We start from the raw sequence: 27209 nt of genomic DNA on the forward strand, positions 1-27209 counted from the left end.
CAAGTTGAAAAAAAAAAAAAATTATTAAAAACTGAAAGCGGCGCCAGTTAACCATGGTTTTGGTTCTGGTTTCCACTGTTAACTATAGTTAGTGAGTGTGAACTGGGGTCCAAGTCTTTTCCCTCGGCTCCGTTGTACAAATCTCACCGACCACAGTGCCTCGTGTCCTTCCCCTCTTTTTCCCTCTCTTTTCAAAAAATAAGCTCATCCTTGATTAAAAATAAAATTTACAATTAATCGGATTAATCAGGTATTATTTAAGGGCCATACCTACCGTTGTAAACGTGGTTTCTTGTTTAGTAAGTAATTTAATCAAGTCACTTCACCTGTTTGCTCTCCATTATTAGAATTTTTATCACTCAACTCTCCGTAGTGTCCGTGTACGGACGATGATGAGCCTCGGCATGAGGCACGAGCCTCTCCCCACCTAATGAGCGAAGTGATTACATTTAACAGGCTCCATTTTTACACAATTCAACACACGAAATAACAGAAATGCCATTGAGGGGATGAGGACGAGAAAGGCGTGAGGACAAGCGTAAGAAATTGTCCTCATCCTAGTGGCAATCTGGTCATTCTGCCAGGAATCCTGTCCAGATTCACGTCATCCGTACATGCCTATTTTCCTTTTAAGGCATATGACTCGTCAAAACGGGAGTCATACCTGGGTTAGGTAGAATCATCGAAGTAAATTTAGGAGGAGAGTGGAAAATTTTGTTAGTAATATTTGTCCTGACACGCACTTACATACCATCTTAATCTAGATTAAGATCTATCTTAAAAAGTTAAGACCACATGAAATGGACCAAATATGGGCCCAAATCACCTGACCCTAAGGCCCGGATACTCGGTGGGGGGTGGGGCCCAGGAGCGGGTTTTAAAAATAGTAAAGACAGCAGAGGATCACAGCCGTTGGATGAGGGAGATGCATGTTAAGAGACTAGGTTGACGAAGTAGGATAGAGTTGTTGTTAACTTAAAAAGGCAAAGAGACTTTTGTCTTTGTATGCACAGACCTATCTCTCGATTCGGACAGCTACACAAAGCCGACCTTCTTTTGGGAAAAGCTACATGGAAGACCCAAGGCGGGGGCATTTTCGACTTTTTTTTCATATTCCTTTGCATGATCCTCCAGCCCACACCGACCTCCACCACCCCCCAGGCTCCATGACACGTAATTGGGCCGTCCAAGACCATGGTGGGCCCATATGCTGATATGGATGGCCCTGATTCATCCCCACCACTTTATGTGCACTCCTTTTATCACTTTCATTTCCTTGTTCCGTCTCTCAAGAGATATAAATTATTGAAATCGAGGTATCAAATTATAAGGAAACTAAACAAGAACGAAATAAAATTAAATTAAATTAAATTAAATTGCTTGGGGCTTGTTTGGGAGAAAGGCCATTTTTTAATAACCTTGATGATAAAAATTTTACCATATAATAAACATGGATACAAAGAAGGACAAAATTGGCTTTACACACACAAGTCAAATATTTATTTAATTATTTTTTAGAGGTCACCTACAATGGGGATGAGCTCATCCACTTTTATTGTAAAAAGGTAAAGAGAGTTGGTTGAGGGGTTTGCATACCAAGCAAAAGATAAAACAAGAGAAGCAAATAAAATGGTTTTATTTGTGGTGGAGAGTAAATGAGTTTGTTTTGATCCAAAATCAAAGAATGGTACAAAGGTTTGATTGTCTTTGAAGAAATCAAAATGGAAAAAATGATTTAGTATGAGGAAAGTTGTTAAAAAAGGAAATAAAGGGCAATAATGATGTGGATAGAATTAGCAAAGTAGGGTATCTACAAACCATATTTTAATCGAACATACCACTTTATGGGTTATGGAGATTCCATTTTGGTTTACCCAATTTTTTTTTTTTTTTTTTTTTTTTTTTTTATGACTGTGGATTAGATTAGATAAGATTTGTAGCTTTGCAATTGAGGACCAAAATCCTCAATAAAAAGAAATGCCTACCACCTTCAAAGTTCAAACACACTTTTGGGGAACAAATGTTGTTTTTGCTTTGTAAAATAACTATGCTGGAGCTTCCTTTTAGAGAGATTTTAGATCCTTCTATATAATAATTTAACTTCTTGTTTTGTATGACAATCATTGATCTTGTGGCTTCATGGTATTGTCAAGTTTTCTGTATGATCACATACACCAAATTGGTTTGGGGGGTTTCTTTCAATGAAAAGTTGAATTGTCCACAACTCCTACTGAGTTGTCCAAAATAGTGAACATGCTGTATTTTCTTTTCTAGATTTTGTTTGTTATATGAAGAAGATTGATGAGCATACAGTTGGGTATTCAATTGGGATGACTGAAGGGGTTCTTTGTCTTACTTTCTTTCAGTCAAAATGAACAAACAGACAAATATTTTGTAAGATTTTTCATCATTGAGAGAGCCAATTCTTCAAGAAAAAAATAAAATAAAATATGTTGTTCTGATCTACAAAATAAATTTAAATCTCAAGGAAGATTGAGGAACTATTCTGATGGCATATTCCTAACTATTGAGATGTGATGGAGTTGTGAAGACACCTTTAGGGCTGCACAATGATGGTTTTTATTGTATACCCTTTGGTGGTTTTTATGAGTGATAAGGCATGAGCAATCATCACCAATTTGATTGTATACCCTTTGGTGGTTTTTATTTATTTTTTATTAATCCTCCTTTTGTGATTCCAATACAGACTGCAGAGGTCCACCTTGGATCTTGATTGTTACATCACCCCTCTTCCCTCCTCCTCCTCTCTATCTTTTTCTTCTTTTCCTTTTCAAAAGCGTGTGTGCAAAAGCCAACTTTGCTATTATTATGATATGTGGAGACAGTGGGGTCAGATGCTATATTTTGAGTTCATGGGTCAATGCCTACTTATTTTTCTTTGCCTTTGTATTTGTGTGGTCTTGTTGTGCAGGAAAAGATGAGTCCAACTCCTTGGTTTCTTATATTATAATATAGTATGGTGTTGTGTTTTTAATAGATCCAAGCTTTATGCACAGCATTTATTGATCAAACAAGGAGGTTATATTGTTTTAAATAGGCATACGGGGTCTTTGCCTCTTTCTTTTCCCCTGGGTTGTTGGAGCATTCTACAGAAAATAAATTCTTCCTTTTTGAAGTACATCATGTAATGAAGTTCTTAGAGAAAATGAAGCTCCACCAAAAGGTGGAAGGAAAAATGGATATTGATGAATTAAAAAGTACACATAATCCCATAAAGAAAGGGAAAACAAAAACAATTCTCAAATATGCTTCCTTAAATGGAAATAAAAACACTTTCTTTTTAACTTACACCCATACTTTTACAAATATTTAAAAAAGAAAAAAGAAATGGTAGAGAATGACCCTGCATCATTTTTAAAGGCTTTTCCGAAAAGAAATGATGGGAGTTTCAACGCAAAAGCTAAGGCATAGAAAGAATAGTAAGAGGCCTTTTCATACCGAGAATCTCAACGCCTTGCAGATCCCCACTCCGACATCAAGCTTGGAGAAAATAGGGGTATGAACTTCAATTGGTTGGGCCCAGTGAAAATTATTGCATATGGCCATGAAAGTATGAGGTCATAGAAGCTCAGTGCAGCTGTGATTTTAATAATCTCATAATAACCTCCATCATTATCAAGCTTAGACAGCCCTTTCCTATCATTAACTTATAAATATTTTTAACAACTTTAAATCAAAATTATGCATGGAATGACAGTAGAATTCATCATCACACAAATCTAAAAAGACTAATCAAGCAACTAAAGAAGGAGATGTTCACATGAAAACACTGTAACCCTGCTAATCAGCAACAAAGATGCGAGATGAAATCATGAAACAGCAGAGAACAATATACGAAAAAGAATCACACACAATCATCAGAGACTATTATTTATTCCCTTCCCTGTCTTAACTCCTCTGAAAACCAGGAAAAGCCCAAAAAGGAGAAACAAAGTAATCAAATGGCAGAAAATTACTTGGAAAGCAAAATTCAAGGTCGCAAACATCAGAACATGGAAATGGAGTGGCGAAAAACCAGGGTGCGCCTGGCTATCCTAAGTTTCCTACATCTGCACAGTTTCACTGAGGTTTTCACGTTTGTCTACCATTTTCAGAGTGTACAAAACATTCTATAAATACAAATATAAAACACAAATACAAAGAAGGAATCAGTGATGTCTGGGAAAATTTAAGTCAAATACAAAACAGAAATACAAGAGGAAACAAGTGATGTCTTGGAAAATTTAAGTCTTTCAGCATCGGAATGCATTGAAGATTTCACCCCGCATCATGTCAATTGACATGTGCTCAAGTGTGTACCGCTCAGGGCCCATATATACACCTGTCCTTTCCAAGAGAGCAACTCCTTCCTCCTTACCATATCTTGATGCATAGAGCTTCAGGTACTCGATGTCCTAACAAAAAAGAACCCAATGACATAAGACAGTATCAAAACCAGCAAATGTGCATCCAACCGATAAACATCCCACCAGATTTCTTAACAGAACCATGGCAAATTTGGAATTCAAAAATGGGTGCAAGTAAACAATTCAATTCTCAAAATTTTGAAAATAAAATAGTTAACTAACGAGAGAAGGAAAAAAAAAAAAAGAACAGGGTACTAACATGAAAAACATTTAATGGATGAATGTGGTTGGAATATACATGGAGATTCCAATGTTATCAGGAACATATATGTAGGAATTTTATGAATTATTCAGAATGCATCTATGGTACTCAAAATAACTTGCAAAATATCAAACCAAACCATTGTCAATTTTAAAGTTGGGGATGCTAAAAGTTGCATTTCCTTTGCAACTCTAAAATCTGGAAAACATCAAAAGCACTGTCCTGACTAGAGATACTAAAACAAATATTACAGCAAAAATTATTCTAAAAGATTACCTGCAAGCCACTGAGAATGCGCTCTAGCCTAACTGAAGCAACTGGTTCATGAGAAGTTGAGTACACTTCACCAGGGTAAAACAAGACCCCATCCCCTGGGGGGAGGCCACGTCTAAAGCATACCTGCTTACAGGAACATATTATCCCTTTGGAGCAAAAAACTAACAAAGAAGGTAGCATCTAAAATTGCAATTCAACAAAGGACCCAGAGGCCAAGCAATTACCTCTGCACTAGGGACTGTTGCCTTCTCATAGCAGTTGGCACCCCAATACAAAAACCCTGTGCCACCTTCTTTCCATACGCGCCACATCACAGCTCGATGTTGTGTACCTCGCATCCCAAGGTGCCAGTTGGGATGAGGATCGGATGGTCCCATGCACACATACGTCCACCATTCCTGTGAGAAAGACGCGATTGTTTTCCTTCACTTAAATACTGTATGCAACACACTTGAAATAAAAAGCATCATGCATCTACACATGCACTTGTTTCTTATAAATAGCAAATTGTCACCATGCCTCCAGTTACTCCAACTGAAAATAATAATAATAAAAATAATAATTCAAAAACTCTTGAAACAGACAATTTTTGTAGCTTACATATGCAATTGAGACAGTTTGTAGCTTATATAAAGCAAATTGTCACCACAACTTTTGTAAGTTTAATTGAAAATAATAAGAATAGTAACTTAAGTGTTGAGAGAGATATTTTTGTATTTTATACCGGCAATTGCATCCGAGTATGATGCTTGCCACTTACAAAAGTAGCAGCATTATATGAGACAATTTTTATTTCTCATATAAGCAACAGTTCTTGAAAATGTTAGTGATTAGGAAACATGTGAAAACACACCACAACAAGATTCTAGCTGATCAAAATAATGATAATGAAAATAATAATAAGGAAAAATTACATGGACACCCTCTAAGGTATTTGACAATTACACTTTAGCCCCTTAGGTTTCTAAAATTACACTGACACCCCTTTCACCTACCATAGTGTAACATGATCACCCCTTGACTGATGTTGACCAACCTTAACAATTGACTGTTACTTAACTGATGATGTCATTGTTAAAAAATTGAAAAAAAAAAGGCCTAAAATACCCCCAAAAGCTGGTTTTCTCCATCTTAACTTATGCCTTTATCTAATTAATCTCAACTAAATACATAAAAAAAATTAATTAATTCTAATTAAGCTTTCTATAGAATAATCGACTCCTAATTATCTTCAAATCATGTTACTCATTAAATTACTTAAAAAAAAATCCTAAAATGCCCTTAAAACCTTATCTTACCTCATCCTCATCCTATCTTTATCTCATTAATCTTAATTAGATTATTTACATGTAATTAAAACTATTTAGTTTTTTATTACATATATCAATCATAATTAACCTCAAAATATCATTAATTAAATAACTAAACAATTTTAAATAATAAAAATATCAAGATATTAAGTAAAAATTACTACCTAGTTAATCTTAAATAATTTTTATTAAATAAAATAAATTTAATTATTTTCAAATTTTAATAATTAAAATTGTTAAATTTAATTGTTAATCATCTTTTTTTCTTTCTCAGCTTTTCTTCGTAATAGAGACTTCACTGATTACATTCCCTTAGAGCTCAAAGCTCTAGTTAATCTCTAGCAACTTCCAAGCACATTTCTTCTCGCCTCTTCAATGCATTTTGATCGTGGTTGGCATGGAAAAAAAGGAAATAAAAAAGGAAGAGAAAGATAAAGAAGAAGATAAAACGATGGAAAAGAAAAAGGGAAAAAAGAAGATAATGAGACATAAAAAAAGGGGGAAAAATTGGATGGGTTCAAGTGGCATTTCATCACCACTTGATCCTCGTATCTCTAACTTCATTCTCCAACTGATTCAACTCAACCTTCATCAAAGTCTAGGCAACCAAATTTCTCTCAGGCATTTTTCTCCAACACCTTATAAGCTGAGCCCAAATCACCACCACTCTTCACAAACATATCAACAATCAATGCACACCTAACACACACATCAGCCTCAAAACATCTAGTCTTCACCACAAACCCATATATTTCTCCCTAACTCACATCAAAGTATAGGTAATCAAATTTTTGTCAGACATTTGTCTCAAACACCTTATAAGCTGAGCCAAAATCACCACCACTCTTCACAAACATATCAACAATCAACGCACACCTAACACACACATCAGCCTCAAAACATCTGGTCCTCACCAAAAACCCATATATTTCTCCCTAACTCACATCAAAGTCTAGGTAATCAAATTTCTCCAGCAGTTTTCTCAAACACCTTATAAGCTGAGCCCAAATCCCCCCCACTCTTCACAGACATATCAACAATCAATGCACACCTAACACACATATCAGCCACAAACATCTAGTCTTCACCAAAAACCCATATATTTCTCCCTAACTCACACATGATCCGCATTTGAACAAACCCAAATCATGGCCACAGAGCAATACTTGTTCATGTAAACTCCAATAAAGCATATCAAAAAATGTCAAAATTGCTTGCAACTCCATATTGTCATTTGCAAAACATACACTCCATGTAATCACATCTCTCTTTCTCTCCCATTTCCTTAAAAATCAACTTAGTCATTGCTAACTTGCCACATTTGGAGTAAACCCTAGCCATTGGCATCCGACCACCATTGTCGTCATTCTCGCTGCAGCTCAGCTCCATTGGAGAAACGCACGCTACGTTGTTGGAAATCTTGAACATCATGGATTTGGCAAGCTCTTTCATATCAAAGTCCACTAAAACCCTAAATTTCAGGTTTGAGAAAGCTCCACGGCTTTGAATCAGGGAGATTCCAGCAAAGATAAAGCAGCATGGAGAGAAAGAGAGAACTTGAAAATGCTTTTGTTTGGTTTCTCTTTCTACAATGTGATTTCAAACTGTGTTTCTCTCTCCGTAAGTGGTTTAAATCTCTGTTTTTTTATTAAAAAAAATGGAAAATGGAAAAAGATAATGAAGAAGATGAATGGTAAATAAAGGTGTTGAAAAAATAAACAGAAACGACATCATTCTATGTTTAAAAAAAAAAAGATACCTATCAAAAAAAAATGTTCAAAAAAATAAAGATATTTTTTGACATTTTAACTTTCTATTCAAGACTTTTAATGGCCAACAGGAAACAAACTTTGACAATGGATGTTAGTGTAATTTCAAAAACCTAAGGGACTAAAGTGTAATTGTCAGTCAGTGGGTGTCCGTATAATTTTCCCTAATAATAATAATAAAACTTGAAATTCTTAAAACAGATAACTTGACAGATTTTATTTGATTAAATATGTGTATCATGCTTAATGATCACATCATATCATGTCAATTTTTGTTTCCTCATAAAAGCCAGATCGAAAATTTTAGGAGACCATTTGAAAAGTGTTACATGTTGAAAGCTACATGCAACAAGAGTGTAGCTCAACATGTTAAAAAATCATTCAAAGATGTCAAAATGCAACAAGCAGGCTTGAAGGAATGGCACAATAATCATACTTGTTCTTCATCAACATCATACATAAAAGCAAACAATGCACTTCAAAAGGTGAACCCTGGTCCCAATTTGCTTGACAGCTTTGAAGCAGAGATCCAGAGGAGCTACTTTTACATATACAACATTCAAACTTTGATCCATATTCACCAATTAGGTAAGTCCAAACAAAAATCAACCGCAAAACCAGATCTACAAAAATGATGAAATATCTTAATTTCTTAATGGCCAGATCAAAGTCAAAGGAAAATGGTATTTAACAAAAACACTCAACATGGGGCCTGGAGGTCCGAGGAGGCAAGCTTCAAACTACCACTAATTGCTATGACTTCAAAAATTTACCTAAAAGGACCTATTGACTCTAAGATTGGAAGTTGTATATCAAATTAGAAAATCTAACCACTCAAGACTAACATCTATTTGTATTTTAATAAAACAACACTTCTTCTGACAAGCACACCAAGATTTTGTTTTAGCAGTTATTAACATGAATTATACTGCTCTAGACCTTGTCTCTAGCAAAATTTCACAACGCCAACTAGTTTTGAACTAGAGCCAGCAAACATCAAGAGATAATGGAGCTCCCATCATTTTAATCATGGAACAAAAATGGCACAACAAGGATGTGGTGATGAAAAGGTTGACAACAGGTTCATGAATCAATTATTCAGAAGCCCAACAAACAAATCTTTAAATCACCTTTCCATTTTTTTTTTTTAATTAAGATCACAATACCTCTAGCAGGCACAGAAGAGCAATAAAAGAGAGGAAACAAGGTTGTAGTTGGACCCATCCCCTTTAACCCAAGTTCTCTTGAAGCAGGGTATTGGTATGTCTCACCAATACTCTACATCCAGAACCAACCTATATACTAGTTTTGCTACCAAAAGAGGCTTAGACTAGAATACCTCATTGGATTATCTAGGCAATGTGATATCTAAAGGCATACAGAAAGAGAATAAAAGGAAGCCGAGCTGACATCTCAAGCATGAATATCAAAAACCTAGCTAAATCATGTCAACGGCCTCAGTAAGGAGGTCTCAACACAAAAAATATCATGATCAGAAAAACTACTCACTAAACGAAATGAAAAAAGATGACCATTAAATGACATTTGAAAATATACACAAAGTGTGCACCCACACAACAACATTCCAAAGGCTAAGCTACCATTGAAAACAAAATGGTGCAAGATCTTAGCGGATCCAATTGTATACCATCTTGTCATCAAAGGCGGAAAATTATTTTTTGATCATGATTTGTCATCAAGGTACATGTATATTAAATAGGCTGCTAATATGGAACTAAATTGTAATATCCAAAATTTTCCATGATCAAAATGTCAACTAAATCTTTCCAGTGAAGATGAATGCCTGACATCATTGAATGATTGCATTCATGTTTCCTATTGATACTACAAATATCTTAGGAGGGACCCAATGTTTAATTATAAGGAAAACAAGCCATGTGTTGTCTCATACCATGTGCTTAAGTACTCAAACTCAACATTTTGTTACCTAGAGGCAGGTTCCTTTTCCAGGGTTCTAGGGAGTGATTGGTAAAGGACCTAATCCTCAGCACTTTGCTTGAAGTAATCACCTGCAAACTCAAACCCGCTTTTTCATGCTTCACAGCCCGAGAAGTTACCACCCATCAAGCAGTGGCCCCTCAAACTCCAGATTTTCACTCCTCTAATGCAAGCACCCAAAATAGAATGTTACATCTTTCCAATAAAATAAATAAATAATAGAAAGAGGAAAAGAAAAATAAGTGGATGTGTACTTAACATGAATGGTATATTGTGGAGAGAATGAGTTTCTTATGTGAATTTCAAAAACCATTACTTTCACTGTAAATAGACAAAACAATTAAGAACATACACAATATTTTATTTTTTTTTTATCAGTAAAATAAGTAGTTTTTAGCTGCTAATTTTAGTAGGTAAGACAGTGCTCAAGCACAGAAACCTTGAAGACAGATCTGCATTAAAGTCCTGATAAATATTATCAAATAAGCTACTAGCAATTTCCAGTAGTTTACTCATTATCTTATATATGAGCAAGTGACATGTCCAATGTTGAATAAACTGCAGTTACTGATCATTAAAGTGATTATGAAGTAATTTAGATTCAGGCATGCTGATGAAATAGAAAGGACAATTTAAAAGTAAATTGTTGATCTAATAAGAAACAGCAGAATAAGTTCACAGACCATAGCAAGCTAGTTATCATGTCCAACAAAACATACCAAAAGTTGCTTTTATAATACAATGTTAGAGTACATTACAATAATAAGAATAAACTTTCATTTGAAAAAGGCAACAAAAACACATTTATAGGTTTATCTGGCTCAGCTTCTAGAATGATCAGGCAAAGTTGGACAGCTATGTTAAGGTTGTAAAACAAAATTAAAAGAGAGCAAGGTGAAAGTGGGGTGGGATGGGGTGGAGAGTATACACATAAGCTGCAGCACAAAGGGATGCAAATTGCATCAAAGCCAAATAAACAGACAGGAAGGGACATTTGACTGGTGCAAAAACCACAAGAAGATAAACGCCATTAGAAGAGAGCCAATGCCTAATATCAATATAATAGAACCTTTATAGACAAGAAGAGTTCAGCACCAAGGGCACACCCTTAATAAAATATTACCTCGCCATTTTCTGGTTGTAGTTCTGCAATAATATCCTTCACTAGATCCTCTCGGTTACCAAAAACCCACTCACTACAAATAGAGAAGACAAATTTGATAAGTTTTCAGATGCTAGAGAATGTCAGAACTGTCAGAAAGGCACATGATTACTGCAGCATATCTCAGATAAAGTGATGCAAGTATGGAATAGGTTCGTGAAAATTGGATGAATAGAAAAAAGCCTAGTTCTCTTTCGGTGGAAGAATAACATTAATTTAGTCTTGCTTGCCTAATATTCCCAGTTAATTCCTCTCTTTGTACAAGATTTCATTGACAATGGCAATGAAGATTGAGAAAACGCATAGGGATTTTCTTTACTCATGGACTGGAGAGGTAAAAAGAGATTATCTCATTACTTAGGATTTAGGGTACAAGTCCAAAGTTGAAGGGAGTTTGGGGTTCGGGAAGATTTCATTGAGAAGGGCCCTCTTAAGAAAGTGACCTTGGAGGTTTCCTAGGGAAGATGCTAAATTTTGGCATAAGGTAATATCAAGTATCTATAGAATACACCCCCCAATGTTTGGATGACAACATTCTAGTCAAGTGGACGCATCAATGCCATGGTTGCATGGGTTTTCCAAGATTCACCAAACATACTCATGTTGTGGTGGGTGATGGGGCAAGGATTCATTCTTGGAAAGACTTGTGGTGGAGGAATCAACCTCTAAGCTCTCAATTTCCAAATTTTCTCACAATTGAGACAATTAATAATACTCCTATCTCATCTATATTCCATATCTCTTTTCCTTTTTCTTAGACCCTTAACTTTCATCAGAACCCTATTGATTTGAAGATAAAGAATCTTGAAAGACTCATATCCTCTTGTCATTGTTGTCTCTAACGTGAGAGCTTAGTAATCATCTTCTTCAAGCTTATTTACATTCAAATTGTTACTTTTAACCCTATCCAATCTATCAACTCCTATTCATTTCTCTCCAACAAAATTCATATGGAATTCTAAAGCCCCATCTAAGGTCAAGGGTTTCATGTGGCTAGTGGCCAACAAAAAGGTCAATATCCGTGACTTGCTACAAGTGAGACCTCCTTCCAAAGCCCTTAGTCCTGACCGTTACACTATGTGTATGAAGAATGAAGAATTGATTAATCACCTTTTTTTTACACTCTTTGATGATTTTGAGGCTATGGCACAAACTATTCAAACTAAGGAGACTTGATTGGATTCTTCTTAGGGCATAAGTGACATGATGACCATTTCCTTTAGGGTTTGGAAGTACACTCAAAGGCAAAATTCTATGGCAAATTGCTTGTCACACTAATTTAGATAGTATGAAAAGAAACAAATGCAAGGAGTTTTTAGGACATGAGGAAAACTATAAAGCCAATAGAAGACCTAATTTATTTCTATTCCTCCTTCTGGACTTTAACAACCATAGTTGTCAAAGGTACTCCTCTCAATGTTATTCAACTCGATTGAAATTTGATGTGTAGTTCAAAAGGGCTAAAATAGAAAAGTATATAGCAAAGTTTTGGTCGCTTTTTGCATTTGTATTGATCCCTAAAAAGAATAGAGTCGTTTTTCCTTTGTATAGTGGCATGTGGTACTATATTGAGGTGTATGTCTTGTTTGTATATGGGAGAAAACTCATTCATCTATTCTTTTGATCAATTTGTATATTTGGGATTCCTCATCCTTTGCACATACTTTTAAATCCTTATTAGTGAATATTTTGTTTCTAATAGAACAATTTTAAAAAGGGGTAGATTCATTTAAGACAATTGCTAGTAAGGAAAATGAGTGATTGAAAAGCTTTGTGGGGTTTTAAAGGCATTGGTCCACGCATATGAACTATATTATAAGTTAAAATTAGCAAATAACATTTCTTTTTTATTTGTGTAAATTATCAAATAACCTTTGTTTTGATCAGGTTATCTGCTTAGGGAAGGATTTCTCACCGTTCTCTCATTTACTTTGTTATTGAAAATGTTTTTTTTTCCTAATAAAAAAGGATATGCCATTAGCTAGTCCTCCCTTGCATAAACACGCAATTCAAATCTTTTTTAAAACAAAATGTCACAGAAAAGGCATTAAGGATTTTCAAGGCAAGACTCTTTGGAGGATAGCATGTCTCTTCTTGTTGTGGATTGTGTGGAGAGAGAGGAACGCTAGGATTTTCGAGGATACTTGGAGGACGCCAAAGTTGATGTGGGATTTCGCTTTAGTTCTATGTTTCTTTTTGGACTTATCGTATAGACATTTTTAAACCATATCCTTTAAGTGTAATTCAAGTTAGTTGGTTGTTGATTTGTACACCCTAGGGTTGGGTCTACAAGGTCTGGGTTTGTTATATGTGTATAGGTCATTTGTCCTTTTTGTATAACCCTCCTTGTTTAGTGGAGGTTTACTCAATTTTTGGTCAAGTTTGTACATCCATCTCATGTTTGTCTCTTTTAATACAATTGTTCATTTGGGTCTACAAGGTCTAGGTTTGTTATATGTGTATAGGTCATTTGTCCTTTTTGTATAACCCTCCTTGTTTAGTGGAGGTTTACTCAATTTTTGGTCAGGTTTGTACATCCATCTCATGTTTGTCTCTTTTAATACAATTGTTCATTTCTAATCAAAAGAAAAAAAGAAATGAAAAGGCATTTAGGAAAAGAATGGACACTATACCTTGTACAATAAATTTGAGTATGAGGACGTAAGAACTTTGGAACTTTCACAAAAGCCTCAAAGTTATTAGATGCAAGAGGTGCATCACTTGGCCCTGCATAAAACAAGAAAGCCATATGAGAAGATCTAAAGCGGATTACAATAAGCAACCACATTAAAAATGAAATAGTGGCTGAGACAAGGTGACAGTAAAAAGAAGTAAAAGTTCAAGAAGTTGTAGCATTCTAACTGATTTCTAGTCCATTGCAAGCTGCTCAAAGGAGCATTGCCATTGTCAAGAAAATGCACCCATAAACATCTCCATACAAATATTAGAAGTAATTAAGTTAATCAACATAGTTAATATATTGATTTCAAATCTTATTATAGAGTCCATCCAAACTGCTCAAAGGACCAATAAGGCAGGAAACAAAGCCAATATTTGTTCTGATCTGAGCTGCTCATAAATGGCCTTATTCACTTGCAACAGTTATGCAAATTTATCAGTTGTTTCAATGAGGAGCAACAATAAACACACAAGCATAGTATATACTCTGGGATTTCACTACAACTTTTCTCCTGCACAATAGGTGCAATAAGTACTACTACCCCTCTTATCTTATCCATATATGAAAAAGAAGAACTAAAAAAATCAAAGTAAGGAATGCATAAAGATAGAGACCTATTTTTTGCTCTTACTTTTTGAATCAAATGAACTTGAGACACTTTAAAGATTAGTGAATCTCCATCTTAGTGAATCTTCTAATCAGGCCAGATACAGAATATAAACTGACTCACTTATTGGACAAAGAATTGGTACAAATTTCATGCATGGGGAGTGCAAGAAATGACCTGTTGAGTTGTTGACTACAAGAGCCAGGGTTCAGAGTCCAGTGCGACAAATTCCCCTTGTGAACACCAGAATAATGCAAGACACTAACACAAACAGAGTTTTGACCTAAAAATGGAAGGGAGCTGTAACTAATCATAACAGCATATTAGAGAGGAGGCATTTGATTCTTACCGCTATAATAAGTAGTTAGAATACGAGCATCACAAGCATAAGCCTGAACCTCGCAAGCCATGTTGCGTATGTTATCAAAGTGTTCCAGGTTCAGAGGCTGGTCAAAGGAATAGCATACCCATCAGCTAATCAAAATCATAATGTAAAATGCAACAGCTTGCATTAAGTAATAACACTGGTCAACAGAAAAATACATTGATGGTGATAAACAAGAAAGGGATTATTGTGTTGTCCATGAAGGTAATGAGAGGCTCATCTCTTACAGCACTATTTTAAGGTTTCTACAAATAAATGACTATTTTTTCTGCAGTGATACAATAGACCTGCAAGATCATCCTGAAACCTCATCTTTTGCATACACATACTACAGATAAAGCTTCCCACCAATTTGCAGCAGCCTTTCATACCTCATCCCACAAGTAAAAGTATGCTTTCTTCCAATGAGTCTTTGTCTTTAAGGTCTCAATTTCTCTCTGCAAGTAATCCTTTTCTGCACCACTGATGTTGCACATCAAAATGCAGCAAAAAAACATCAGTAACCATTTCTAATTAACCAGAAACAAGCAAGACTGGACAATAACTGTATACCCAGGCACTACTTGACTATATGGTACAGCATATGCTGCAAGTCGTGGGTCTGAAAAATATTCATCTGACTTTGGATGATGAGCTACAACAGCCAAGAATGAAAAAAAAAAATTGCATCAGAATCAGCAAGTACATCTTCTGAAGCAGTTCACTTCAAACCACAAACTGAAGCCATTAAAAAGCAGGGTACTACTACAAGCAATCAGTGAAGTTTCTAGCAGAACAATGCATAATTTCAATGAGAATCACTAAATTACCTGGCCATGGACAGGTGTATGTCAAAACACGCATGCCATCACCCCATCTGCAAAAATAAGGGCTAATTCTATATTGAAGAAGCCACTTAAAATGATGATCCAATGCCTCATACCACTCATCAGTCCCATGTTCAACACCAAATCTATCTTCAATGACGGTATCAGATATCTTGAAATATAATTAAAGAAGCAGCCACTCAACTAGATATTACAGAATAACAACTGAAAACATGTAACCATAGCATTTCAGTCATGATATTGGGAATAAGATACCAACAGACACATGGTGTTCTGAAACATTCACCATCATCCTCCATGTGAGAAACATAAGAAACCTGCCTGTTTTAATGAATTAGGAAGTTAAAGAAGAAGAAACTTTCTCAACGGCATACCTAAATGTGAGATAAACATATACATACTTGCCATCTTATTTTTAGTTTTCCACAAAACAAAATTAAAGTAAACCTAAAAGAATTCAACATAATAAAACAAAGACTAAGTCATATGAAGCAAACAATCCACTAATCTATGGCTAAGTCACATTAATAAAGCAAAATATTAATTAACTGCATTACATAGATGAGGAGGAAACAACACTTAGAAACAAACTGGAGTACAATTTATGTATTTTAGGAAAATTGGACATCCCTACAATTTGTTCAAAAGCAATGTGTCATAGGTTTTCCAGAGGAAAAAACAATTTCAATTTTCCAATATAGAATTGCACAAGAATGAGGATACACCAAATACAGCAGGAAGCGAAGGTGTCAATGGAAGAACAAAATCCCATACTGTCAAACTCAACTTCATGCGTACTGAGAGGTCTGAAATAGCATCTTCATCCATCATATCAACTGGATGACCATCTGAAAAGAACTCACAAAATGAAGGTGACTGAAAAATGCTTCTTAAAGTCGTGGTGGCAGATTTCACTCTTTCTACCTAAAAAACCAAATGCCAATGGGAATAGCTAGTTAAGTAAAAATAAAATAACATAAAACCCAAGGTTAAGCAGAAGGGTGAAAATTTATTAGATGTTTAGTTACAGAAACCCACAACTTCATCCAATGGTTTTCCATCAATCGGCTCTACAATTTCAAGGAAGTTCTTAAGTTCACTGTATAGTTGACGCCTCTCAGCTTTGCCCAGGCACTTTGCTCGAGATCTGTAATTGGGTCAGAGTTAAATGTATAAAACTCCATTCCTATATCTTTAAACATAGAATTTAATGGAGTAATAATTAATAATTCAGAAGCAATTCAAGAGTAGAGAAAACAACAGTCAGGAGTTTTTGAAACAATTTAAACACTACAAGAAGAAAAACAGTATAATATTTAACTGAAGAAAGAGAATAGACAATCACTCTGCATCGGCTTTTGTAGCAGTGATGATGAGCTCCCCTTCATACTGACCAGGGGGTTGCGTACTCGGAACATCTATAGAAACCCAAATTGCTGTTGTTTCTCTGCATCGAATAAATAAATAAAACATCTCAATAACAGGAATAAGAAGACATCAGTCATTATTCAGACCACTTAAACACCAAAATAGCCAATATAAATATAAAATAAAATAAAAAGTCAGTAACATGGAATATACCCTGGAAGTAGGCTTATTTGACTAACTGGCAGATCCAAGGGTACAAGAGCATCTGGAACACCTAAAATGGACACCACCCGCCGCAACTTCAATGATTCTCCAACAACCAACCTGTCCAGAACCAATATCAGCAAAAACATCAACTAAAGTGATAAGTCATAAAACAGCACTTAGAGCAACATGCCTTCAAGTAACTAACCTATCACCAGAAGGTGAGCACAGGTCACTACACTGAACCTGTACAGCCCCACCAGAACCACCCCAAGAAACTTTCGGACGCATAGCAATTTGAACGCTTTCTCTCTCATTCCTAGCCGCTAGAAGAGTTACCTTCAAAGTAAACCAAACTTATGAGGATAGAGAAATATAGGACATACAGCATGATACACACTAAAACAACATCAAGAAAGTCATTAACACTCTAGCATGTCAAGCAGGGCTTATAATTTGCTTATCTTGACAACCTGCCTTAGTATTCCTGGCTATGATCAATTACATGGGAGGAAAACATGCACAAGATTTTCTAAAATGAAAAATCACCGATTTGTACTCTCTATTCAAATCTTAATAAGCGGTCAGCAAAGGGGGAGAAAAGGAAGGGATCTGGAATTCTCTTACTTGGTTTTCCATGGAAAATATGAAAGAAAATAGAACATAATGAAAATTATGTTAAAAAGTTAGAATTTTAAATTGTTCATTTTAAATATGAGGGAATAAAATCAAAGAACAATCAAAGGAAAATTTTACTGGACCCAAACTTATTTTTTATGCTTAATTTTTTTCATTTCCCTTACTATTTCCATTTTTAAAAAACTCACTTTTCATACTCCAAATGGAACCATATTCTTCACAAAACTAGGGAAAAGTGTCTAGAACCTCTATTGCACCACATAAAAGGGTACAGCCATCCATTCATATTCCATTATCTCATCAAGAATTAGTTGAATGTAAAAATAAATTAAATGTTAGGTTATTTCATTAAAAAGGAAACTTCAAAATTCATTTCTCTAATAATAGACAGATTTCTGTAGGGGTTTTGATCTCACGAGGGGAGGGAAGTGTTGGTTTGGCATGGATTCGAAGTCCTTCTAAATCTTCGTTGAGGACGAAGGTCATTTGGTTAGAAATTTTCTAGAGAGAGGGAAAGGCTTCTCCAATTAGATAAGATTCAGAGATTTGACTTTGTCATAGTTGTTGGAAGGAGTGGAGTTTGGTTGCTAAGAGGAAAATAGGAAATAGTTTTGCAAAGTTTGGGAGGAAGAAAGGAGGGGATATGTATTAGAGCAATGCGGTAATGGGGTAGAGAGGTTCATCAATGATTTGTTAGCTCTGTGGATGCAAGGAGGTTTGATCTGGTTTTCCTACAAGGTAAGGACCTCCTTGAGGTTGGGTAACTCTCGTCGTAAAGCTTCATTGTCTTGGGGTAGTCTCAACCTCTCAAGAGCCAAAGGGTGAATTCTTGTTAAAAAGGTTGGTAGTGGAAAGTAGCAAGATAGCTCCTCCTTCCAACAAGTCATTCACAGACAAGGCGAAAAAGGCTTGAGGTGTAATGGGTGATGCGGCATGGGTGCAACTGAGGGATAAGGAGGTTAATCTTAGAGAGGAGACCTTGAAGCATTGCTGAGTGGGTAGACAAAGGAGAGTTCTCAGATTTAACTCTTAATTTGTAGGCTTTGAAGAGAAAGGTTGTTCATAATAGACATTTGAAAGGTGGGGTAAGGTTATCCTTGCTTGGGCATTCCCTCATCTTACTTGATTTTGATGAAGCCTTTGATACGCAATCACTACTTATTAGAGGATTGAGCGATGAGGACAAATTTTAGTTTCTAAAGATAGGTGCTAAAAGGAGGGTACTTTCAAAACAACATGTGAAGGAAGTGTGGATGACAATAGTGGGGTGTCCATTGCACTTGAGGGATAAGGAGTTGTTTAAAAAATTAGGAGATTGATGTGATAGTTGTGTTGCAATGGATGAAGACAATGTTCTTAATCACAATTTGCAGCAAGCAAGGATTCTTGCGAGGTCCAAGGGGAAAGTTGCCTAAGACGCTACAAGTGGTGGTGGGTCTCTTTTGTTTTGTAGAACTGTTGTGGCGGGAAGGCCTACCATGGATATAAAAGGTAGTTCCAAGGGGTAGATTAAGGAGACTCGAGGTTAAGGATGAAGAAAAGGGTTTGGCATGCGCACACAAGTTAGAGAAAAAGAAAGAGTGATTAGAATATGAAAGGTAACAATGACGCAATGGACATGTCAACCATTAAGAGAAAGTGGTAAGTTAAAAGAAGTCTAATGGCCCTAAAAAGCTCTTTTTAGGTGGCCAAAAAAGGGAGAAGATGCAGGTGGTGGTGGGTTTTCAACTACGAGCAGGCTTAGATTTGAAGGAAGGTTGGGTCAAGTAGATTTGCAGGACACCCACAATAAGAAGGAGAGGGTTAGTCATCAGGACAAGACCCTAGTATTGCAATTTAAGAAAAGTGAGAGCCACTTAGCCCAAGTTGGTATTAGGCCGAGATAAGAGCAATCTAATCAAATGTTGAAGCGCTCATTCCTAGGTAACCTCTTATTAGACCACTTGTCAAAAAAAAAGTAACCTCTTTTTACGGGTTATAATGTACATAAGAAGGTTCAATCCCTTTAATTGATTTTGTAGATTAAATTATTATTATTTTTTTTTTGATAGGTAAATTAAAAGAACATATTAAAAGCACTTTGAAAAGGTGCATCAAAATAATCATGAAGTATACAAATAGCCTTAAAAGGCAAGCAAGAAAGAAGAGAGACTAGCAAGCATGAACCACCTAAGCAAAAACAACACCCTAACCCCTAGAACATTAGACTACCCTCAATTGGCCCTCTTGACACCACATCTCCCAAAACCAAGAAACATCCCAAACCTAGACTTCTCATCATCAAGACTAGCAATCGAAACACCTTTACATCATGGAAGTGAACTCGATCTAACCCCTAAGCAATTCTACAATAAAAGTCCCTCTATCAATCCAAGAGTGGAGTCATAGCAACCTCGTGCAATGAGAGTTGGATCCCTACTACTCCTCTTCCTTCCCCTAGTTGATAGAGAAGAGCTATTAATTAACCGAGCATTATAGTTGAATCTTTCAATCAAAACAAGATGACAATTTTGATTTTCTCTTTCCCCCCTCAAGGCCTTATCACCAAGCCCTTTTCTTGCTTCTATTTTTCTCAGAAGGGAGACAATCTGCTTTTTGAAACCCACAATTGACGCCGATGCAAAACAGTTACAATATCTTAGCTGGACTTTTATGTGGTTTGAGGCGATTCCACAGTTAAAAGTTAACCTGAGCAAAACTGAGGCCATCCCAGTGGGAGAAGGCATTCCTATGGAGACTCTTGCCCCGGTCTTGGGTTGCAAGATTGGGAGTTTACCTACTTCCTACCTGGGTCTCCCACTTGGGGCCCCTTACAAATCCACTAGGATGTGGGATGTAGTGGAAGAAAGATTCAGGAAAAGGTTGTCTCTATGGAAAAGGCAATATCTCTCTAAAGGTGGCCGGCTTACTTTGCTAAAAAGCACCCTCTCTAGCCTCCCAACCTACTTTCTTTCCCTCTTTGTGATTCCTAAGAGAGTGTGCAAGGCTTGAAAAGATCCAAAGGGATTTCTTATGGGGTGGAGGCGCCTTAGAGAATAGACCTCACTTGGTGAGTTGGAAGATTATTTGTGCTGCTAAAAAGGATGGTGGCCTGGGCATCCACAGCCTAGCTATCCTTAATAAAGCCTTACTTGGGAAGTGGTTGTGGAGATTTGCTAATGAGAATGATCCCTTATGGAAGCAAATTATCTCTAGAAAGTACAGCCTTCAAGAGGGGGGGTGGTGCTCCAAAGGTGTAAGAGTCAGTTATGGGGTGGGGGTTTGGAAGGCCATCAAAAATGTTGGGAGAACTTTCGAACTCACTCCCGCTTCATTGTAGGAGACGGTACTAGAGTGAAGTTTTGGAAGGACTTGTGGTGTGAAAATCAATCTCTGGAAGCTGTTTTCCCAAACTTGTTTAATCTAACAGTCAACAAAGAAGGTTGGGTTGCTGAGGCTTGGGAGGAGGACAGAGTTGGGGGCAGCTGGGGGCTTCGTTTTAATAGACACCTAAATAATTGGGAGATAGGGGAAGTAGAAAGCTAGTTAAGCAAACTTCATCCTTTGACCATTAGAAGAGGTGTGGATGACTTGCTTTGGTGGGGAGAGAACAAGAATGAGACCTTCTCAATCAAGTCTTTTATAACTCGTTCTCAAGGGGCATTAGAACTCCTTTCCCGGCTAGAATTATTTGGACGTCTTGGGTTCCAATTAGGGCTAGCTTGTTTGGTTGGGAGGCGGCTTAGAGAAAGTTGCTCACCATTGATTGCCTAAAGAGAAATGGGCGGAGCATCCCCATCAGGTGCTATTTGTGTAAAAATGAAGAGGAAACCACAGATTACCTTCTTTTGTTTTATGAGAAGGCCAGAATGTTATGGCTTCTGATCCTCTCCCTTTTTGGAGTGCAATGGGTGATGCACTCCTCCGTGAGGAGGAACCTATTGGGATGGCATGGGTCCTTTGTGGGCAAGAAAAGGGAGAAAGCTTGGAGAGCTACCCTTCTCTGCTTGATGTGGACCATATGGAAAGAAAGGAATAGGAGGGTCTTCGACGATGTTGAGAGGAATGACCAAAAAAATTAAATCCATTTTTTTGTACACTTTTGTGAATTGGGCTAGGGTGTATATAGAGGAACACACTTTCTCTTTGATTGATTTTGTAGACTAGTTAGCTACCAAGTAAAGGCCAAGCTTGTTACCTTATTGTCTTTTGCTCTTTTGTTCCCTAGTATACTTCGTGTATACTCTTTCTTTAGCTCTTTGGCTTTTAATGAAATTTCCTTTACCTATCAAAAAAAAAAAAAAAAAAACAATTGGCATCTCCATAAAGCTACTAAAGTTGAACAACTCACTGAAGAGGAAGTTAGAAGAATGCTCCTCCCCCTCTAAATCGCATCTAGACTCTATCGCTTTAGAAGACTCCATCTCCTCAAACCTTACCACAATCACCTTACACGTAGGACCTTTGACAACATTCATTATAAACTCCAACAACCGACCACCTTGAAACATCATCCTAAGCAAGCCCATTTCCATATCCCAAAGGACCAAAAAGAAAGCCCCACCTTTGGATGAGACTCGATCTCCCAACCATGACCATTTCCCTAGTGTTGAATCACAAGCCCATTGCCATTGATGGGAATCCCAATGGAGAATCAAAAAGATAAAAAAGGGAAGATGATGGCCTACCTTCAAAGGTATCGCCTATGCCAAGAGAGTGTCATCAATTCCCAAAGCCACCCATCTAGACATCGAGGCATCACCTTTAGAAAGGGTTCGACAAAGATCTCCATGCTACTAACACTCTCTCTATCGAAAGGAGAGCTTTGAAGACCATTTTAGACCTTCTTAGCCTTAGGCCATTTAATGGATTTGAAAATAAAACCTTTAGGTCGACCTTCTGAAGGGTTTGAAATTAAAACCTTTAGATCGGTCCTCAAAGGGGCCAGCCTACCAGAGCTTCACATAAAAGAGTTGATTTTTGTTGCTTAAGGTTAGTCTAATAAAGACTTGCAAGAGCTTCCTCTACCCTCATCCTTGTCATCAAAAGACTTAAGGCCCAATGGATCACAAAGAGACTCAAAAGGCTCAATGACCATGTTGTCGTCAATCTCATAAAAAGTTGCCTCTGTCATTGCATGTGCAGGGAGACTTAGGTCTAAGCACAACACTTGCAAGTCCTCATCAACAAGTTTCTCTTCTTCCATCCCCACTGTCTCAACCGTACATCACTAGCCCATCTCCCTAGTGTTGAATCACTAGCCCACTGCCATCGACAAGAATCCCAATGGAGAATCAAAAAGATAAGAAAGGAAAGATGATGGCCTACCTTTGAAGGTGTTGCTTATGCTGAGAGAATGTCATCAATTCCCAAGACCCACACATCCAGACCTCAATGCATCACCTTTAGAAAGGGTTCGACGAAGATCTCCACATTGCTAACACTCTCTTTATCGAAAGGAGAGCTCTAAAGACCCTCTTAGGTCTTCTTAGCCTTAGGCCCTTTAATGGATTTGAAAATAAAACCTTTAGGTCGACCTTCTGAAGTATTTGAAATTAAAACCTTTAGATCATTCCTCAAAGGGACCAGCTTACCAAAGCTCCCTACAAAAAAGTTGATTTTTATTGCTTAGGGTTAGTCTAATAAAGACTTGTAAGAGATCTCTCTACCCTCATCCTTGTCATTAGAAGGCCTAAGGCCTAATGGATCACAAAGAGACTCAAAAGGCTCAATGACCATGTTGTCGTCAATCTCATAAAAAGTTGCCTTTGTCGTTGCACATGCAGGGAGACTTTGCTCTGGGCACAACACTTGCAAGTCTTTGTCAATAGGTTTCTCTTCTTCCATCCCCACTCTTTCAACTACGCATGCACTTCCCACACACTCATCCCTGACCAAACCTCTATACCTCCCCTTAAAGACTACCATCATCAACCATGGCGGAATTCACCACCATAGTTGGACAATTAGGACATCTTCCTTGTCCACTACATGCAGATTAGCCTGCACCTTCCCCGAGCTGAACTTAAGGAGGATTCTAAGCCCATTGGAGATGATGGCTACCTACCGTCTCCTCATCCACAACCATGAAGCCTTCATAGGCATCCCTAAGCCTATTGAAAAACTCTTTTCCCCACAAGTGCATCGACAATGTTGTCACTCTCACCCAAACTTCTCCAATAGCAAGCTCATCTCCAAAGTAACCAACAATCGGACTCCACTAGTCTAACTGCATTTTTCTCCCCTCATACAAACTATTCCCTAAATGCCACCACCCTTTTGGCTTCAAAAGCATTTGCAAACTTGAATAATATGAGGTGAGCCTCCAACAAAAACATTTGTAAATCAACTTTCAATCTCCAAGAACGTCAAGCCCATGATTTCGACAAGTCCAGAATCAGCATCTGGCCTAAAGAATCAATTCATCTCCCCACCAAGCACTTCTTGAGGTGCTCCAAATTTCTCATAACCTCCTTTCTCTCACTCAATCCAAAGTGCCTCCTCGATCTCCCTCTTACCTTTGCTCACCACCTTTGCAAAGGAAACACCCTTTGAAGGGGCTCCCCCTCCTTTCTACTCCAACCATCATTTTTTTTTTTTTTTGATAGACAAAGAGACAAAATTAAAATAAAATACGCCAAAACAGGGGGCGCTCCCTATGTACATTCTACTCCAACCATCATACAATTACCTTATTGGGCTCTAAAGGCTTGGGCAACTCCAATGCTCCTTAATTTGGTGGTCAAGGCCTTCCATCCCCCTAGGAAGTCCCTACCTTCTAGGAGAACTAAGGAGAACCTTTTATCCTCTATTAACGATACTGAGCATAGCAAGAATCTACCAACATTGTTGTTGTGTAGCTCCAACTTGTAGCCCCTTTTACCTTCATTCATACTTCCTCCCATGCTAAATAGCTATTAGATCAAAGAAATGCAATTGATCCTCTGGCAAGTAGTTCAATTGGTTGGCTTTTTGAACTACACCAATTAGTTTTCGATTACCCACCAAAGAGAGGAAATGATTAAAAAAGTAAAAAAAAATCCTCCATAAGATAAACACTCTTATGCTGTTGTGCACGTGTAGTGTCATGCATGAAAAAAATGCATCAGAGGTTCAGAATAGTTGAGAATATGCATGTGACTTGGGAAAGATACTAAGTGTTTAAGTGCACACATAAGTATATAAATATGAATATATTTAATTCGCATTTTAGTCATCCAAATATGGATACGGCTGTTCTCTAAGCACATAGCCATAACTCATCAGTCATGTACATACGATTTGTATGTATGGATTTGAATTGGTGAATAAATGCAACTGAACATTTAAGGGAAATCTGCAGGAAATTGATGATATCATTATATGTACAACAAGTGTGTGTCACTGATAAGTGTCTGGAGGGCTTAGACTTGAATTCATAGAATTAGATGTAACTGTGGAAAAGGCGAGAGAGAGAGAGAAGAAGAAGATTGAGAATAAAAAAGAAGATGAGCTGCAAGGCAAAAAGAATGAATAGAAAAAACAGAAGCATGCTCACATGTTCCAAGGGTCGAGGCATTTCTTGGGGTCCAACATTTGCTGTGCTTGGCATGCACCATACATGCAATAAATCAGCTGATGGAACCTCTGTGGGATCTGTCGACCCCTTAAGGCTATTTGAAGGGTGCACTACACCATCACTCCATCCATAAGCTGTCCCTCCTCCAGCGACACCTTCCACTGGTGGCACAGTCATTTCTTGTGGATTTCCTGCCAAGTACATTAAGCAGAAGGACAAAAGTTAACTGTTAGACTGTTTACTGTTACACTGAGTTCCAGCTTTTGAATTGGAAATGGAATTGGGGAACCACAGCTTGATTGCTTTTCTAAATACCAATGCATTTGGAAGAGAAGTAGATTCTATAAACCCCAAATCCACGGGAAACTAGTCAAATATAAATGCCAGGTCTCCAGAATTTCACAAAATTTGAATTGCAGAATAAATCCAGTTCTGCTGCGAAAGTGCAACCTTAAGTGACTTAACCATGGTTACTTTTCTTTTCTCTCTATCTTCCATGAAATAAACAGAGCATAATGCAGCAAGAGGCAGGAAAAAACAATATTCATCCAAACGTAAATTAATGAACAGATGACAGATAAGCTTCCAGTGGATTTGAAAGCAAAAGACGCCCGCAACAGAAGAAGACCAGTGAAAGAACAGTCCAAATTATAGCCTTTATCTCTGATTAGAAATATCAGAATACCATGATAAAATTCATCTAAGACACTTTGCAATTCGTAGAAACTACCCACCGATTTAAACTTGAAAAATCAGAATATCATGATAAAATGCATCTAAGACACTTTGCAATTCATAGAAACTACCCACCGATTTAAATTTGAAAAATCAGAATATCATGATAAAATGCATTAAGACACTTTGCAATTCATGGAAACCACCCACCCATTTAAAGTTGTACAGCAATTCATAAACCCTAGGTCACGGCATCCAACTGTGGATCACTCCGGCATAAAGAAAAAAGAAAAATTAACATTGACATGAACGAGGGGCAAAACCCTAACCAGCTGTTAGTTTCGTCGGTAACGGTAAGGAAAATAGATGAAAACACGGAATTGCTTAAAACGAATCGTGGTCGAATGAGAATGAACAGACGCCCAGATTTTCTTTGTTTTCCCTTTTTCTTTTCTTTTTCTTTCCCTACAATTTCTTCGCAAACAATGTGAACAAAATAAGAGAAACGATCCAAATAGCAGTAAGGAATGAAGAGACAGACCAGAATTTTCCATTTTACGAAGGGTGTTGATACTAGTGAGCGACGATCCTTGGAAGTGTTGCCGGGAGTTCAGTTCACAGCTGTTGAAGATAAATCTCCCGAAAGGTGATCGCTAGACTGCCCTGGGACTTGCGACTTGCGACTTGCGACTTGGGACTTGATATCAAAGGAAGTCTGATGGGAATGGGATTCATGTGAAGTGCGAGATCCGCACGGAGCTTTTTCTTCCTCCGTTGCCAAACACCGGGATGGGAAACGCTTGGCGGTCCGATTGCTGACGTGACCCGCGTGGCCGTCGATCAAGTTTGTTAATCATACCGTTGGTGTTTGTTCAGATTTTTTCTAATGCTAAATAGAGGTCATTTTTTATCTGGCTATCAATAAATGAGATATAGTCAAGTACAATAATATCTTCCTTTATAATGACTTGAATTATATCACTTATTTATTTTATGTGTGAATCGTGAGGCATCCCATCATGTAGATTATTATTTTATTTTTGTAAAATAATTTTCTAAGATAACATGAGTGGAAAAAAAAGGAAAAACAAATATCCTTATTTTATTATTAATATATTTTTAAATTATTTAATTATTGTATGTAAACTAAAATAAAATGTGAAGTGAATTTTAAAAAATATG

General features: G+C 37.0%; 1 protein-coding gene across 1 annotated transcript; it reads right to left on the minus strand.

Annotated features, from left to right (window-relative positions):
* Positions 1 to 3944: 3944 nt before the first annotated feature.
* Positions 3945 to 26881, minus strand: LOC117906794. Its single transcript, XM_034819997.1, has 16 exons — positions 26569 to 26881; positions 25332 to 25543; positions 17385 to 17515; positions 17186 to 17296; positions 16950 to 17051; positions 16643 to 16751; positions 16328 to 16528; positions 15587 to 15755; positions 15330 to 15411; positions 15149 to 15239; positions 14742 to 14838; positions 13739 to 13832; positions 11067 to 11139; positions 5130 to 5303; positions 4906 to 5028; positions 3945 to 4415 (listed from the first exon to the last, which is right to left on the minus strand). The coding sequence occupies exons 1-16, from the start codon at positions 26579 to 26581 to the stop codon at positions 4254 to 4256; spliced, it is 1944 nt and encodes a 647-aa protein (XP_034675888.1). The 5' UTR covers positions 26582 to 26881; the 3' UTR covers positions 3945 to 4253.
* Between the last annotated feature and the right edge of the window lie 328 nt (positions 26882 to 27209).

The sequence above is a fragment of the Vitis riparia genome, chromosome 18 (assembly GCF_004353265.1).
Source record: "Vitis riparia cultivar Riparia Gloire de Montpellier isolate 1030 chromosome 18, EGFV_Vit.rip_1.0, whole genome shotgun sequence".
NCBI lineage: Eukaryota > Viridiplantae > Streptophyta > Magnoliopsida > Vitales > Vitaceae > Vitis > Vitis riparia.